Source organism: Branchiostoma floridae, chromosome 2 (genome assembly GCF_000003815.2).
Source record: "Branchiostoma floridae strain S238N-H82 chromosome 2, Bfl_VNyyK, whole genome shotgun sequence".
In the NCBI taxonomy this organism is placed as follows: domain Eukaryota; kingdom Metazoa; phylum Chordata; class Leptocardii; order Amphioxiformes; family Branchiostomatidae; genus Branchiostoma; species Branchiostoma floridae.
Window position 1 is genome coordinate 17,521,892 of NC_049980.1, and position 17,535 is coordinate 17,539,426.

The window sequence follows — 17,535 nt, forward strand, 5'->3', positions numbered from 1 at the left end:
ATGGTATCTACATTGTATACAGGCAAATACCTGTTCCTCAATACCATATACGGCCGGTGAGGCTATGGGACCGGTGAGGTGAGGTGAATACCATTCACACTGACACCATTGGCAAATATACCCTTAGTACTGACCACAACCCACACAGGTAAAAAATTCCTGTTTCTGAATGTCATTTAAACACAACCTTAGGGCTGAATACCATCTACACACAGGAAAAGATACCTGTCCCTGAATACTATCTACACACAAGCTAAAATACTGGTCCCTGGTGCTGAAGTTCATACAGACACAGGCAAAACATAATGCTGAATGCTACCCATGCACAACAAACATACCTGTCCTTAGTGCTGGTCACCATCCTCAATTTGAACAGGCAAACATACCTGTTCTTTGCACAGGTAAACAGACAAAACTGTAATTACATGTCCTAGATACCATTCAAACACAGGCAAATATACCTGTCCTTCTGTCCTTTCTCTATTCAAATTGTAGTAATAAAAAAAAAATGTAGATGTACTTATGTCCATAATGTTACATAATACAAGAGTGGGTGACTCAAAATGATATACAACTTGGGGTAGAGACAGTTTCCTTCCTTTCTCTTTATTTCAACATCTTGTGTAGAAGCTCAATATCAGTGGCATTGCAAATATGCAATACAGTTTCGGTATCTAAATGTTTACTTTGTGGAAACATATTTTGGTTAAGACTACAATCTGACAGATTTCAGTCAATTCAACAACATCATACAATATAGATCATTTTCTTTGGGCATAGAAGATACAGTATATACACACAAGCATTTTTCTATTATTCTAATATTAAAACAATTTCCTCATATGGGGATCAGTGATATTGCCACATATTCACCCATGGCACAACATTTCAATGCTATGGCACTAATTTTATCTATCACTATCTACAGTGGCATCTGATCTATTGCACTGAGGAGTTATTGCACATAATTGATGCTTGAATAACAGCAGCATCATTTATTTGACAAAAAAAATGAAATCCTTCCTTACAGCTTACCATACATTATTACATTCTTAATGCACAAAATACATAATTCGATTGGTGAGACCTAACAGTCGTCAAGGTCACTGAAAACATTCATGTACTTTGTCCTTACAATGTTGAGAAAATTGCCATTCTGTAGCTATTTCAAATTCTCCCTATCTGCACTTGTGATGTAATTTTACACTGGAATTCGGATCAACCATCCATGAAATTCGGAGGCTTCCTAGTATCCATGAAATTGGTCAGTGATCCTAATAACCAAATGCAAACATCACTATCTCATTGCAAAATCTTGCTCTCAAGAAGCATTCAGTTTACCTAGTAGTATCCCTGTCCTATAGGCAACAGCCGGCTACTCTTAGTAAACCTAATAGCAACTTTACCACGCCTGCACATCTTAAGGTTTCCCTTCAGTGATTCTATCTTCTCAGTAACAAGTCATTGACATGTGGAACACACAACCTAGTAAACGTAGTGAAGTGCAAACTTGGCATTCGGTCTGAAGCTCTTCTTCAGTTCTAATTTTGACTTTGCACCTTTATCTGCTTGCAAATGCCCAATATGCACAACCTGCTCATCGGATCCTAATGTAGACCATTTCTGTAAATACAATGCATAATGCAATATGCCATTTGCATGTAGATTAAGACTACAGTCCAAAAGTGGATGACAAAGCCTGTAAAAAAGCTGATGAGACCTAGTAGCCATAGTTTCACCAACCATAATGATTGCAAATATCGGTACTCCCTTAACCTGTACAATCACCTGCACTGACAATCACCTATAGTGGAATTCAGTAGAAACCTAGCTAGAAACCACAGGATAATGTCAGCTGCAAATATCATGGGTCAAAATTCCCACAAACGTATCCAATGTTTTATACATGACCAAAGCAGCCGATATCATGCACAAAGACAGACTGGTATCAAGTCTTGTTCTCCAAATTCTGGAACTGCTTGTAATATCTGCATGTTTGAACAATTTTAGCAGCAACCCTTCACCATCTGTGCTACCAGTGAACCAGCACAATTCTGTTGTCAGTGGGTAATGCTACAGGTTACCAGTTATAAATTCTAATTTTCTAGGACACTGACGGCTGTCACTTGGTTTAATTATTTCTGTAGGAAGTTTGACCCATAGAGGCAATCCATTACAAGAAAGGTACTAAAAATTCAGACTTAATCATGGTAAATCTTTTTTGCAATGCCTTACTTAGGAGGTCTCTGGTGGTAGTTTAGGCATGGCTCTCCCCAGTATCTGGTTCCACTGTTGCCTTGGGCCTGCACACAAGATAAGAGTATTAGAACAGAAATGGCCATGCTCATTGCACACAGTATATGAATGATAAATGATGGGTAATAATGTAATGTAGTCTGTTAAAAAGGGATAAATCTAAATTTCTAAAATGAATGGAATTCTGGTGAAAGGTTGTAAACAGCAAGTAATCTCTTCTCATATTATCATTGCTTGATTCAACTTTAAACAGAGCATCAATGTTAAAAAAGGGGCAATTGGCTCAATAAAAACAGCACACCACATATTATGATGTTTATATTTTACAAAACTTAAACAAGAACATACTTTTTGTGTATGACAGTAGATCAGCTTATTTTACTCCTAATAAACATTCACACTCATATATACTTGTAGCCTGAGTATACTTACTTCCAACGGAATATATAGAGCACAGCTATGAGGATTAACACCAGTATGACCAGGATGCCCAGTGCAATCACAGCTATAGCCCAGCCTGGCGTGCCGGACTCAGCAGCAGTTGGTTCTGCCAAGAGGTCATGTGGAGTATAGCCAACAACCTGTGTGAAAACAAGCAGAAAACGTTATTTTTGAAAATGAATCCTGTAACAGTACTATACAGTTCATTTTTAACACTGTATCATCTGTCTTTGACAGATAATGTAGAACCATCAAATCTCCTGCTGTCAATCTATTAGCCACTCCATGGATGGTGTGTAGACTATAGGAGCTAGCATAAAGAGAAATGCACAATCCATCTATGAAGTTGTTTAAAACAATTACTACGCTTCTGTTTCCAATTAGAAAGCACATCTCATTCTTCATAATCATACCCCAAAGCATTATTAGGGCATTCAAACTAGCCTGACTGTATGGTTTTGACATTAACTTCCTGACATTAGCACATTTTCATAATTATTTCATACTTTTAGCACAGAAAGTCGAGAAACCATCAAAATGTTAGCCCAGGACCCAGCCAGTAACTATTTTAGACCCACAACTTTTGGTAAGTTCTGCATGCATGATGTCATGACTTCAAGTGCATTGAATGATGATGGCAGACCCCAGTGGTCCAAGACAAAGAGAATGTCCAGGGCAACCACGTCTGCTTTCAACACCAGTCAAGTAAACAAAGATTCAAGAGAACCTAAAGGATCATGAGCACTTAACTACACAACAAAAAAGGACACATCCTGTAACAAACTGACTTACATTTTGCACATCAGTCTTGCCCCTCTGCAGTGCTATCTTCAGCTCATCTCGATCAAACAGGTAGAAACCAGTTAGGGTCCTGTTCAGCTGCCTAGACAGTTCTGGGTGTGGCAAGCTCATAGCAAGCTCAGAAGGAGTGCAAAGGTCATTCTGCTGGGGGATGTGGACAATTATGCCAACTCTGAAAAAAAGGGACATTTATGTTCAGTCAAAGAAAATGGATGACATCATGATGACAATTCTGACCATCATAATTATTGTAACCATAAAGACTTTAACTTTCAATTATACAATTTGAAAATATGTTTACTTAAGCAAAGGCTGACATACATAGAAGTGACATGAATCACATTTTAACTGATAAATATCTAAATCTGGAAAAAGAGAGAAATGTCTTTTAGATGTTGTTATCTAAATGATAATACTGGTAAAAGATGACCAGTGGTAAAGAGTTATCTTAAATTCTATAATAATTAAGTTGAACCTTTTTTATATGACTACATTATGCTTACTCCAAATTCTTGTCGTTATCAACGCCCCTTGGAGTGCCAGGGATGAAAGTGATGTCGTTCACACCTACAATGTCTCCTCTATTAGGTCTGGAAAAAAATGAAGACACAATTATCAATAACACTTTAATTAGAATTGACAACATGCCTATTACGTAGGAAAGCATATTTTGCAAAATGAAAATTTGTCACCATTGTCTGGCTGAGTTTTGAATTAGTGAACACACATCAATATATTTCAAGTGATCACGTTGTCAATATTGATGACAAAAGGTGCATTTTCTGACTAGTACATCATAACTTACCCTTGGTCTTCTGAAGCCTCTGGGCAGCATATGGGGAATGCACCCCTTCCTCTGCAGTACCTATTAACCAGGTTGGATACCTTTGCTCTTAGAGCTGCTTCCACCATTGGGTACTGGAATACAGATTCAGAGTATAAATGCCATGAGAATTAGAAATAGGCTTATGCCTTATATTATTAAGTTGCTATGTTCACCTGTGGCCATCAAAAGATAAGAATCATAGAATCTATTCAGTCTCACCTCTCCAGCAGGCATGTCTTTAAACTTCAAGAAAACAGCATTCTCCCTTTCAGTTGCATCAGCTGAGGTGAAAGATAAAATTAAGACCTTTCAAGCCCATGTTTGGAAACATCCATTGTGCTAGATAGAATAATCATTGTATTTAAGATCATTATTACAATCTATTGTGCCTTGCAGAAAATTTGTACATTATAGTAAATTATTAACAAGGATGAGCATTCCCTCTTTATAACTTATTAACTTGGAAAAGGAGGGACTGTATCATACTTGTGCAGCCTGTCATTAATTTCTTTCTGACGTTTTTTTTCTTTCTATGGTACCGTTACCATCATCAAAAAGCAAAATGTTCTATTAGATGTGGAGGAAATTATAAAGCATCAAGAGGGATCAAGTACTGTCTCAAATACAAGTTAATATCAATGTACAATGCCATGTATAATACTAAGAATTTGGTCTCTGCTGTGACTCACAGGGACAGTTATTCTCCGCACACATCTGCACACCAGTGCTGCTCCCCTGACATGTTGGCTGGCCAAAACTAGGTGCAGGGCTGTCGCACACCCTGGTCCTGGACTGCATGCCTAGGTCACATGACTTACTGCAAGGCCCCCAGTCAGACCAAGGTCCCCAGCCACCAGAGTTCACTACAGTGAGTGAGGTGGGATGGAAGGGGAAATATACATACAAGCCTTTAGTGACATACTAACTATGGTTTTTCTATTAAGCTTAAATGACTGAAGCATAGGAAGGGAGCTGGCTACTTTAAAATGAAATCACTACATATTAGATACACATGAAACATGAACAGAGAATGTTTAATATTAGCCATTTAATAATATTTTACAAACTAGTGTTTAGGGATGATACAGTTAACAGCCCATTCTTTAAAAAGGTATCAACAACTATAATAGATCTGCATGGATGTGTATGGATACTACTGCTGATTCTGAAACATCTTGCCTGAGGCTCTTGGATGAATATTTCCATTGCAGAAAACTGTTTTGTATGACTGTTGGATATCGTACATCAATCATTTTTCATTTCTTATTCTCTTCAGTACAATGCATGCAGCAAAATGTCTAGGATCTTTAAAAAAAGTGCTAAAACCATGAATACAGTACATCCAAAATGAAGTTTAGTGACTAAGAAAAGAATGTAATGATCACAATAATATCTATCATATATCAGTGATAAAGAATTTAACTGATTGTGTATTTCATCTGTTCACTAAACAGTCATCACCAGAAATCCCAGGCCAGCATGCTTAGTACTGGGGAATTCTTTGACACAAAGTCTTGTAAAGCAAAAAATTCCACAAGTGCCAAGCAAGCTGACCCAGAGGTTATAGGAAGAGCTGGCAGTGAACAGCATCCAATGAAATCAATGTCAAGCCTTGATTCAACTGTGTCCATGTCACAAATTCATAATGTGTAATGTATTCATTCTAAGGCTTGTTCCTTGATTGAAGATGGAAGACAGCATTCCCCATAAAGCTGGCAGTTCTGAACAAGTCCACTCGGTACGGGGGAATTCTATGATACAACCATGTAAAAGCCTTACATTTAACACAAAGGATTCCCCAGTGCCAAGCAGACTTGTCAAGACATAACAATGATATTCTAAGACTGTAACAGCATAATTGAAATCGGTCTCTTGACTTGAATTGACAACTGTCACTTGAATCACTCCCTCATACATTAGGCAAATAGCACTGTCAGGTAAATCTGTAGATTGTTCACAATGACCTACATGAAGATTTTTCAAACAGTCACCAGGCAGAAAACACTCACATGTGCAGGCTTTCCTGTCAACATCCATGACATACCCACTCTGGCAGTTACACAGGTAGTATCCAGGCTTGTTCTCACAGGTGGCATGTGTGACAGATGGATCACCACAGACTGGTGGGGACAGGGCACATTCATCAACATCTGCAAGTATATTTAAGGGAAAAAAATGAATTAATTGATCTAGCAGTAAGTGCTATGTACAAAATAGCTGATCAGCAAATGAACTTGAATTAGTCCCACAATAGGTATTTCTTCAAAAAGAACTGAGATTGTGGTATTAAACCTCTAGTATACAAATTTACTTTTCTTTGAGTCACAGGTATAAATGAAAGAAGAATGTAGAAAATGTATAATTTTAAACTAGGGAATTCAATGTTAAAGTGTTAACTATTATGATTAAAACAAATATGTAACATTAACCTTTAAAAATGCTGCTTTGACAAGAATTAACACTGCACCATTAATTACAGATCTACACAATGTGATTTCTGAAGTAGAATCATTGTCAGTGATTCATGATGAGGTAACAGTCATAAACTTTGGTGTCATCCTAGGTAAACATAGAATTTCTGACTTGTATTATCTACCTTCACAAGTTCTACCATCTGCAGCCAACTGTTTCCCTCGCTGACAGACACATGTTGGTACATTCCTGAACTCAACAGGAGCCTCCACACATTCTGTTGTCATTAGTACAGCAGGTGGCTGGGTGGTTGTTGTCCTACCTGGATTTGAACAATTTAGCCACAAAGGTCAGTTAAAGAAATAAACTTCAATTTTTATGTATTGTTGGTAAGTTCTGTCAGGTTAGGTGAATTAAATATATATAGTGAAAAAAAAAAACCTTCAAAACTTAATTCTATTAATCAATTTGTTGCTTTGACAAAGATATTGAAAAGTAAAAACATGTAAGGCTTACAAACATGGTGTAACTACACTTAAGATTTGGTGAAAGAATACTCATTTGGTTATCAATACAATATACATGCAAGTAAGAACTTAATTCACTGTCAGTATCATAAGTGACTTTTTGTCTGATATTTTTTGTCTATCCTCAATGACTGTTCAAACAATGACTAACGAACCAGTGCTTGTAGTGATGTCAGCAGTGCTGATCATGGGTGCCATAGTGGTATTATCTATAGCTGTGCTCCCCATAGATGTTCCTGTTGTTGCTGTTGATGGTGCTGCTGTTGTGCTGTCCAGGGAAGTTGTTGGCGCTGCTGTGCTGACCAGAGATGATGTTGTTGGCGCTGCTGTGCTGACCAGAGATGATGTTGTTGGTGCTGATGTGCTGTCCAGAGATGATGTTGTTGGTGATGTACTGTTCATAGAAGTCAATAGTGAGGTGGTAGTGTTCAGAGAGGCTGTTGTTGCTGCTGTAGTGGTTGTTGTTGCTGCTGTAGTGGTTGCTGGATTGGTTGTTGTTGTTGTTGTAGTGGTTGTTGTAGCAGCAACAGGGGGTGCTGATGTAGTTGTTGCTGTGCACCTTCAATGGAGAGGTCAGCAAAATCAGATAAAGCAAGTGTCTTACCCACAGACAATATAGTAAGTAGTACATAAAACTGCTAATAATGAAGTTTGAATGCTATGCAACACAAGTTAGATGTCAAATATTCATTACCATGTACCTGTTTGTTGCTGGGTTGCTAACAGGAGTAGGAAGCATCAGACATCTGTAATCACACTTAGCTTCCCAATCTGCAGGGCACCACACGGCAGCTAAAATGACAGAATTATCCAATATAAGAGCAACTCAGGTTGAAGTAGAGCAAGCAGGTATCACAACGTACTAGCCTGACTAAACTCCTAGTGGCCTGCCCAACAGTCACTGGCCCTCTAGTAGGAAAGGAGAAGGGGTCAATTAATCCCAGCCTGGGTGAGAGACTGTATACATTGTGAACACACTGTCTGCTACTCAGCTTACCACTGGCTTACATTTAATTCTATTCGTTGGTACTGCGCTGATGTTTTATACATTGTCAAGTAGATGCATTCATGCAAAGACTCGAAAAGTTTGAAGAAGCACAATTAGTTTATCAAGTCAAAGGGCTGAAGAGGATGACTGTCAATCATTCATTCCAATGAAAGCACACAGAAAGGTTTTATAGCAGTACAAGAAAAGGCAATAAATTGTGTTACTTACAGTTACATCCAGTTCTGTCATTGTAAGGCCTGTAACCCTCTGTACAGTGGCAGTCATATCCCCTGACTTTGTCCACACAGTAGGCGGTGCTACGGCAGCGGTTCAGCCATACAGATGTGCACTCATCAATATCTGGGAAGCAAATAATATAATTTTTTTACCAGGTTGTAATATGTCAACTTACATGTATGAATGTGATGAGGACATATCAACATGAGGTACGATAAGCACTGTACATGATCTTTATCTGAATCAAAGTGGAAACTTCTTTAAATCCTGGGATTTAGTTCTGCTTTAATGTCTGTTACAAATGACATTTAAGCAAGACTACTTTCTAGGATCTGTTATCAACAGAAATGCCTTGAAACATTCACACTCACCTTCACAGTCTTTTCCATTGGGTGTCAGCTTGCCTCCAGTTCTACAGGCACAGTGGTAACTCCCCTCCTGGTTGACACACAGGTCAGAGCATTGCCCATTGCCAGATGCACACTCATTTATATCTGGAGAAAACAAGTGGACATCAATTGCATCATCTGCTAAAAGAACAACAAGAATTTCCCACTGTCCACACATGAAATTTTATTACATATATGTTGTCTTGCAAACTGATGCATACTTAAGGTGGGGAACAATATTACTTGTTTACCTGCAATATGATCCATAACCTTACAAAATATATGATAATGACTGCACAGAATTCAGATGTCTATTACCTAGGCAGGTGACACCATCAGACTGCAGCTGGAAGCCTGCCTTGCAGGTACAGGTGTAGCTGCCAATCGTGTTGGTGCACTCGGCATTTGGACCACACATGTCCAAGTTGTAAAGGCATTCATCCACATCTGTAAGAGAATATTCACTGTTTTTAGAAGACATTCACTTACTGTCAGGCATTTAAGTGTTCCACTGTACAAATCATAATTTGATTGAGCAAATTGCACAGATGTTCCGAGCAGGCCTCTTCAATACAATCATGCAGGGTAGCTTATTATCCAAGCAGTTGGGTCTAGTAGTGGCTGTTATTTCTTTACATGTAGGTTGTTCCCTCCCAATTATTGGATTTACAAGGTAAATTTTCACTAGTTTTTTTTCAAAGTACTTTGCAGAAACTATATCATCCGCTGTACACATGTCTCTTTACATGACTGCAGTGTGACATTCCTTACCTTGGCAAAGTCCAGTAGGAGCAGGCTCATAGCTGGGTGTGTAGTCGATGGGTGTCATCTCATAGCCTGGGCCGCAGGTACAGCGGAAGCCACCAGGGTAGTTCTCACACATGTCTCCACAGCCTCCATTATTGTCCTCACACTCATCAACATCTGCAGGTTATAGTCAGTGGTAGAAAACATTAATGTTTATTTTCTTTATCTGAGGACAACCTGAAACATCTCACTGTTTCCAAAATCTACCCAGTTGCTTGAGTAACTTTTACCTTGCGTATCTCATTACTTTGATGTCTAATCTTCATTAATCTTCATTCATGTCATTAAGATGGGTGCGTTGCATGGTGTCCAACATGATTTAGACAAAGAGATCACTCAAAAGCCTTCTGACCATGACCTACCAAGGCACGTCCGTCCATCTGCAGCCAGCCTGTACCCAGCCACACATTCACAAGTGTAGTAGCCTGGCTGGTTGACACATCTCTGGCTGCACCTACTACTGCCTTCAATGCATTCATTAATGTCTGAAAAAAGACAACAGTGTAATAAATGTATGTATGCATGTATCTAGCAGTCAATTCACATTATTAAGTTTTATATTGTTCTAATTATGGACACAGAACATGTAAACAAACAAACACATACATACATAAAGAGCATAGCTATATATTGTTCAAGGTATTAGATTGAAAAAGTCACCCTTCTTACCTTCACAATTGTTCCGCTCTTTCCTATACCCTCTTGGGCAGTGACACCAAAATGTGTCAACAATTTTGGAGCAAACAGCAATATCCTCGGGAGTGCACCATCGTGAATCACATGTCTCATTGGCTGAAGTGAGAAAGAGGAACCTCAGCACTATCTTGAGATGTGCATTAGGAATTGCTTGGAATTCCAACTGAACTTACCTATGGACTTAAGTAATACATGGCAAAAAGTAGGTTACTTTAAGGCAAAGGTAATCACATAGCTATAGTCTTTATGAGGTTGAAGGGGCAGTGGGTTGTTATCCAATGTGCTTAAGGCATGGTATTGGAAGGTGAATCCATGCATTTCTCTCCTTCCATCCCCTTTTACTTCCCCAACTGAAGTCAGAAACACAATATTATACCTGTTTGGGGTGAGCAAAGGCATGTTAAGGGCAAAACATCAGTGGCATGTCAGGGGGCCAAACCCAGAACCTCAGCGTTCTGAGCAAAAAATCTTAACTGTTATGCCAACACCACACTACTGTAAATACATGTTAGACATCTTCTAACCAGCACAAGTTGCTCCATCTCCCAAGAGGTAGTAGGGTTCCAGGCAGTCACAGTGGTGCCAGCCTTCCTTATCAATGCAGGTGTGATTACACTTGTTCTGCCTCTCACAAGGGTTGGTGTCTAGAGGAAAGTGGGGAAACATTTGTGTCTATCATTATCTGTGTGAAAATCTCAGGCTGGCAAAATGCACAATATAATATTATCGCATCTTAAGGTATACATGTTTGTATGAGTACAAAAGTAGGTGCAAAGATACATACAACTGAGTAATTGCCCTGAGCAATTGCCATGATAACACACCTGTGCAAGCCATTCCATCCTCTGACAAGACATAGTCGCCCCCGCATTCACAGTGGTAGCTGCCAGCAGTGTTGACACAGAGCCTCTGGCACCCACCATTGTCAACAAGGCACTCATCAGTGTCTGGAAATGGTATAGCAAGACATAACTAAATGGTAAAAGTGGAGTGATCAGTTTACATCATTTTAGCTACAACACTGGCTTAAGCCTACTCTATCGTTACTGACCCTGGTGCTGAAATCAAAATTGTTCTAAATACATTTTGCTTCAAGTTTTCCCATATACAGAAGGATACAGTCTATGTGTCATACTCTTTGTACAGGTAGCCATTGCATACTCACCTACACATCTGCCATAGCGGTCCATGTGATGGCCAGATTGACAGGCACACCTGTAGCCAGGTGTGGTATCCTCACAGACCAGGTGAGCTGGACAGGTGTGCAAGTCTGGGCTTTCACATTCATTGATATCTGAAATGAGAAGGTGTTGATAAGAGCTTTTGTTCATTTTGTTAATCTTTTTGTACCTTTCATCCTTCCTGATCAGACTGGCGTAAGATTGCTACCAGTATAATGATAAAGAGTTAACCTCATTGATATAATCCAAATAAACCTTTGTAGCTTTATCACATTCAAATACATCTGTTGTATAATGTTGCATTCTGCTTGTGCAAAGGCTGTAATTATGGTACTAACTTTCACATTTGTTGCGGCTGTCACCAGTGATCCTGTAGCCTTCCTGGCAGGTGCAGGCATAGCCCCCTGGGTAGTTGACACAGTCCTGCTCACAGCCATGGGTGGGCTGGCCAGTATCACTATCTACCTCCAGACACTCATCTTCATCTGTCAATGATACCACAAACATTAAACTTGCTTAAGAACAAACATATGGCTATGATCACATTTTTGCTACCAAAACTCTTTGAAATTAGGCCTAAGAGGAACATTGGTTGACGTCCTTGTTTATATTCAGTAGATTGAAGTGAATCACCTTCACAGTTTTGTCCATCTCCAGTCAACCCCTCTGGACACTGGTTGTTACAAATGTAACCTGCATCACCGTTAGGGTCAGGGATACAGCGCCCTCCTATATGGATGAAGGTATAAACTTAAAGCATGTCAAGTAAAAAGCAAAACTCAGACCTGTTTCTTAGAAATGCACGTCAATTTTATTTGCCACTGTAACCACCCACATACCGAATAGCAAAGCAATTCATCCATGCCTTCTGGAGTCATGCTGTTCATCTATAAACAAACACACAAACACATTGAAAAACATAATCTACTTGGGGAAGGTAATTACGTGCAGTTTTTCAAAATCGTGGACATCTCAGCTGCTTGCAGAACTACTGACCTGGATAGCAGGGCTGGAACTGACACATGTCAATCTGTTCCTGGCACATGTCCCCGATGAAGGCTGGCTTACAGAAGCAAACCGCCTGGCCAAACATTCCCTGTCGGTAGCTCAGGCTGCTGTAGTCACATGTGCCATAACCACTACAGTAGCAGACAATGGTCTGGGGACTTGCTATGGTCACAGCTCCTTTGTCATCCACAGCTGAAAGCATTTCAGCACACAAGGGTCATAACATGCCACAAAAGGCACACAATAGCCTAACTACCATCCGTGAGCTGCAACCCAGTCAAGAAAAATAAAGCATGGCTGTAGAATCTTAAGTTCAACATAGATAAATACATGGGAAAAAAATGTTACTAACAAAGGCACACATGATGCATATTCGTTCGTTCGTTCGTTCGTTCGTTCGTTCGTCCCATAGCCTTTTAATCAGACGTAGGCTGATCAATTAGCCGTAGGGGCAGCACAACAACATGTTATGCCGTATCAATAGGCATTTTAGTCCCCTGGCGGCGCCTATCTCCTCTCCGGGGCATGGTGAATGATGTAAATCACCATATACTCATTTTCACCTGAGTAAAGTGGGGACAGTCGTGTAAAGTGCCTTTCCCAAGGGCACAAGATCGGTGGCGCGACAGCGGGATTCGAACCCGCAACTTCTCGGTGCAGATCCGGACATGCTGCCACTGCGCCACGCGGTCCCACGCTATGCATATTAAACTGAGAAAATGAGCCACTGTACTAATTGGGTTTCTGGCAAAGTTTGATACGAGTGATAGTTGTTGTTTTTTATATGCAGGGTATTTGACGGCTGGTGCCTACCAGGACTTCAGTAAAATGGATTGAAAGTTGATATTCAAATTAGCAGATCAAATTACTGGTTAAAATGTAACATGTTGAATCAATATTTTGCAAAACACCTGCTTTTTGCCTACCACTGCATCACTGTCACATTATCGTGATCGCTTGTATTCTAAAGCATACAATATACAGTCGAAGGAAAGATAAAATGAACCGAGGTGTGAAATTGAGTGGGACAAGACAGTTTGGTTCTGGGTTTGAAAGCTGTACCTTTAAATTGGATGGCTGTAGCAGCAACTAGATCATCAACGGTTGGGGTCCAAGTAAATGTGGCTCTAATGACACCATCGTCAGTGTACAGAAAGGAAGACAAATCTCCTCCCTGAGTAAAATGAACGACTTTTAGCTACTGATCAGATAAAAACACTTTTCATATGGTAACCTTTAGATCCATGAATCCAGAAAATATCCATTTTAAGAGCTTCAAGAATTAAAAATGAAGATGAGCTACCAAAACTAAAGATCATAAAAAAATCTAAAAACTGAAAGCAAATTTCTAATATGGGTAAAACAAACCTTAGAATAGTAGTCTATGTAATACATTGTAACAACATTACATTTTCAAGACATGTCATTATACAATGCAAAATCCAGACTAACCTGCACTGTAATGTTCAGGACATCCCCTGGGTTTGGATCTGACACCTCAATGGTGAGGCTGACGGGAGAGTTAACTTCTGCATGGATCTCAGATGGAGCAATGATGATTGGGGCAAAGTTACCTTTAAGGACATAGAGAAAGACAATTGCAATAAAGTTTACATGGTTTAAGAAAGCATAGTGCAAAGAAACATAATATTTCTATGTTCTTCAAATTTTGGCAATTTGAATCCCCCTATCTAAAACATTGAGAACTAGTTAAATACAAATAGGAAAAATTCATAAGTGCAACATTGACATTCAAATGACTAGTATATATCATATCTAATCTTATTTTATACCAGCATTGTCCAGAAATTCATGTTTAGTGTTGTCAACAATCAGTTGTTGATTCAAAAGATTTAGCTAAATCATCAGTATGTTAACTTAATTTTCAGTCTTGCTTATTTTCTTTTCTACTGGCATTGGCTACAGAAGACGATTAATCAATATCAAAGACTCACTAGTGGAGTTTTCCCTGCCCCAGTATTGGTCCTGTGCCCATACAGTAGCTTGCCCAACATCGTCATCGCCAGTCACAGCAATGTCGTACATACACTCCTGGCTCACAGTACCATCAGACTTCCTGCACACTGCCATGTGAGCTGGGTTGTCTAGAGTCATATCTGACATCAGCCTATAGAATGTGGAAAACAAGTTGGGAATTCACCCAGAACTTGGTCTTGTGTGCTATCATTGGGCCTGACAGATGTCTCAAATCATCACACATGTTTGCACTGTAAATAATCAGTTGCATTGGCAATGAGTAAGGATTAGGGTGTGACTCATTTTTTTAAAACATCATCTTTCACATATGTTGACTGGAACGGTTTTTCTTAAAGATTCCTGATGTACATCTTTCATTCCACATCTTAATCCAAATATCCCTTACCTGGTCTGGTATTGGTCATCCCCATAGTCTGCTGCAGTGCTCCCATCATACCAGTGAAACAGGGTAAATTCTTCCACTGGTATACCACCTGCCTCGCTGACAGTTCTTAGGGACCCTGTCATGGACAAATAACGTTACGGTATCATTCTGCATCAATATTAGCCCTTTGGCATAACACACCTGTCCAGCTTCATAACACACCAGTTCTTGTGATCTAGTTAGTGTATGAATTAGAATCTAACTTATCTGTCAAAGAGGTAGCATAATATATGTATGTTGTACGTGTGTAGGCCTAAGTGCATAATTGCTACCAATGAAATATTCAGTTTGTTGGAGATCAAGGCAACACCAAATGTAGCCATAACTAATCTGTAAGCTGTGTCAACTTTCTGTTGTGAAACTTAAGGAAACTACTCTGAATTACATGATAAAAAGTCTCTAATCTGCAAAAGTTGTGAGCATACTCACATGACTTGCCAAAGTCTAGAATGTTCTGTTCTGTGGCATCAGCACCAAGGACAGTTCCATCTGATAGCCTGAAGGACACAAGACTGATATTGACAATACTTTACATACTGATTGCCTTCTAACCATGTTAATATCAACATTCACAAATGATTCAATCAATGAAACGGTCACTAATGATACAATACATGTAGGTTACTGACTCAATGTGAGAAAAGAATAGAGGTGGGAACACTGCTTTGATGAAATGCTGTTTTTAGCTAGTGCAATTGAACAAGCCTTTGATATCAAATATTATATCATCATCCAAAAAAAAAAATAGTCACCTGAAGTCATTGCCATCATCTCCATCAAAATTACCCATTATGCCTTCAAGGTATCCCTGGAAGCTACTGGGCATGCCCACAGTGAAGAACAGCATGGCTGACCTTGTTGTCACATGGAAATACATACCAGAGGGGAACTGGGCCAATACATCAACAATCTTGGAACCTAAATACAAAAGATAAATGAAAAACATTATTCCTTGCTCAGATCACCATGTGATCAAATCAATCCTGTTCAATAATACCAAAACATCAGAACTATGTTCCACTTTATTATTCTTTTCTGATTTTTCTGCTTTAACTTTAGTTATCATTTTCTGCAGTTTAAAACTCTATAAGTCAGCAATGACCAAATGTAATGACCTTTTGTCACCAAGACGGAGCCATGTGCAGACGTCTGACTCTCAGTGATGTTATCTGTGCCATTCCTTACAACCAGCTGGTCACCATCACTGTGTAGGTAAACCTGGATGGATGGGCTGTCTTCTGAGCCTTCACGTCCAGCAATAGCTCTACAGTTAAACACATGACATTAACCTTCACATTCTTCATTTTGTATGAAAATGTCTTGTCCTACTTTGGTTAGCCTCAGTACAATCATGACACACATTATCTCAAAATGTTATAAATGATAATCATAATCTAAATCACCTACATGTGTAACCAAACCTTAGTTCCTAAAAAATAACTCTAACCCAAACCAATATCCATTCTATAATCTGTGAGAAAAAACAACTCACGTTAGCACAGTGGCACCTGTGGTCCCTGGAGCCGGGGCAGTACGGGCTTGCAGCATGAAATCCACACCATTGGTCACAGACCAACCTGAGAGGGTCCGTGATAGGACGTACTCTCCGTACCCGTTAAACGTGAATATCCGCTGGTCCATGGAGATGAAGTGTGGATCACCAAACATGGTGGCTGTTTGTCAAAAAAACAGAGTTTTAGAGTTAGTTGGCAGTATTATCAGCCTACTTGTAGTAGGATGAATGATATCAAGAACTAAATGCAGTTTCCTCTCCTCCAAAAATGAAATGATCATCAATAAATTTGAAGTAGACTGATAGACCCTTTACAAACCCATATCAGTTTTTAAATGATCTAATGATCTAATTATGGCGCTGATTGGTCCGGAGGAGACTCAACGCCTTGATGCAGGCCACTCAGCAAGCTGAGGAGACCTTGTCAAGTAAGTAATTATCTCTGACAGTGACAGCTACTGTAATAGTAGTTCTATGAAATAATAAGGCTTAGCAATCCTTGAAAAATAGTCTTAGTATTTTGATAAATCTATTCAACACTAAATACAAGAAATTGGCATGGATCAAACTAAAAAAAGTCCACATTTTGTACAATACATGTACTACAAAAATGAAAGTTCTTTGCTGGTGATACTTACCTTGTCTTGTTGGCCTGTACTTTCTTGAGCTTGCAGGTGGTCTTTTTTTGTGGTAAAGATGACAGAACTCATTCGGGGTTTCCACGTTGCAGCACCAGCTGCGGGCATCCCAGTCCCTATCCTCGTGAGCTGACTAAAATTATCGAGCTTTGATTTACTATATTATCAAGTAGACTGAAAAGTACTAGGAAAAATATCCTTCAAGGACATGCACTACAACCATGTGGAAAACAAAACATCTGCTTCAGTGCAGTAAAGCCCCCTTTACAAATCAAGAATTTAGCTCGGCCGAGTTGTCAGTGAGCTCTAAATTACGAGGAGACCTTGACAACATGTCCAGCTGAAATATAGTCCTGGGTGACCAGTGGGTTTCCTTCAACATAGGTATCATAG

General features: G+C 39.4%; 1 protein-coding gene across 1 annotated transcript in view; it reads right to left on the reverse strand.

Moving 5' to 3' along the window:
• Positions 1–590: 590 nt before the first annotated feature.
• The window catches only part of LOC118409674 (mucin-like protein), a gene marked incomplete at its 5' end in the record, with an annotated part of 19,637 nt that continues 2,692 nt past the window's right edge, over positions 591–17,535 (reverse strand). Inside the window, 33 exon segments of the mRNA XM_035810859.1 lie at positions 591–2,303; positions 2,689–2,837; positions 3,490–3,670; positions 4,002–4,088; positions 4,304–4,416; positions 4,544–4,605; positions 5,014–5,187; positions 6,334–6,474; positions 6,921–7,058; positions 7,419–7,822; positions 7,965–8,055; positions 8,480–8,611; positions 8,860–8,982; positions 9,196–9,324; positions 9,649–9,801; positions 10,047–10,169; positions 10,354–10,476; positions 10,905–11,024; positions 11,205–11,327; positions 11,546–11,674; positions 11,900–12,046; positions 12,195–12,290; positions 12,558–12,761; positions 13,632–13,743; positions 14,022–14,143; positions 14,525–14,697; positions 14,953–15,067; positions 15,421–15,488; positions 15,744–15,909; positions 16,107–16,255; positions 16,484–16,664; positions 17,143–17,275; positions 17,466–17,535. Coding sequence (XP_035666752.1) covers positions 2,258–2,303; positions 2,689–2,837; positions 3,490–3,670; positions 4,002–4,088; positions 4,304–4,416; positions 4,544–4,605; positions 5,014–5,187; positions 6,334–6,474; positions 6,921–7,058; positions 7,419–7,822; positions 7,965–8,055; positions 8,480–8,611; positions 8,860–8,982; positions 9,196–9,324; positions 9,649–9,801; positions 10,047–10,169; positions 10,354–10,476; positions 10,905–11,024; positions 11,205–11,327; positions 11,546–11,674; positions 11,900–12,046; positions 12,195–12,290; positions 12,558–12,761; positions 13,632–13,743; positions 14,022–14,143; positions 14,525–14,697; positions 14,953–15,067; positions 15,421–15,488; positions 15,744–15,909; positions 16,107–16,255; positions 16,484–16,664; positions 17,143–17,275; positions 17,466–17,535 — 4,477 coding nt within the window.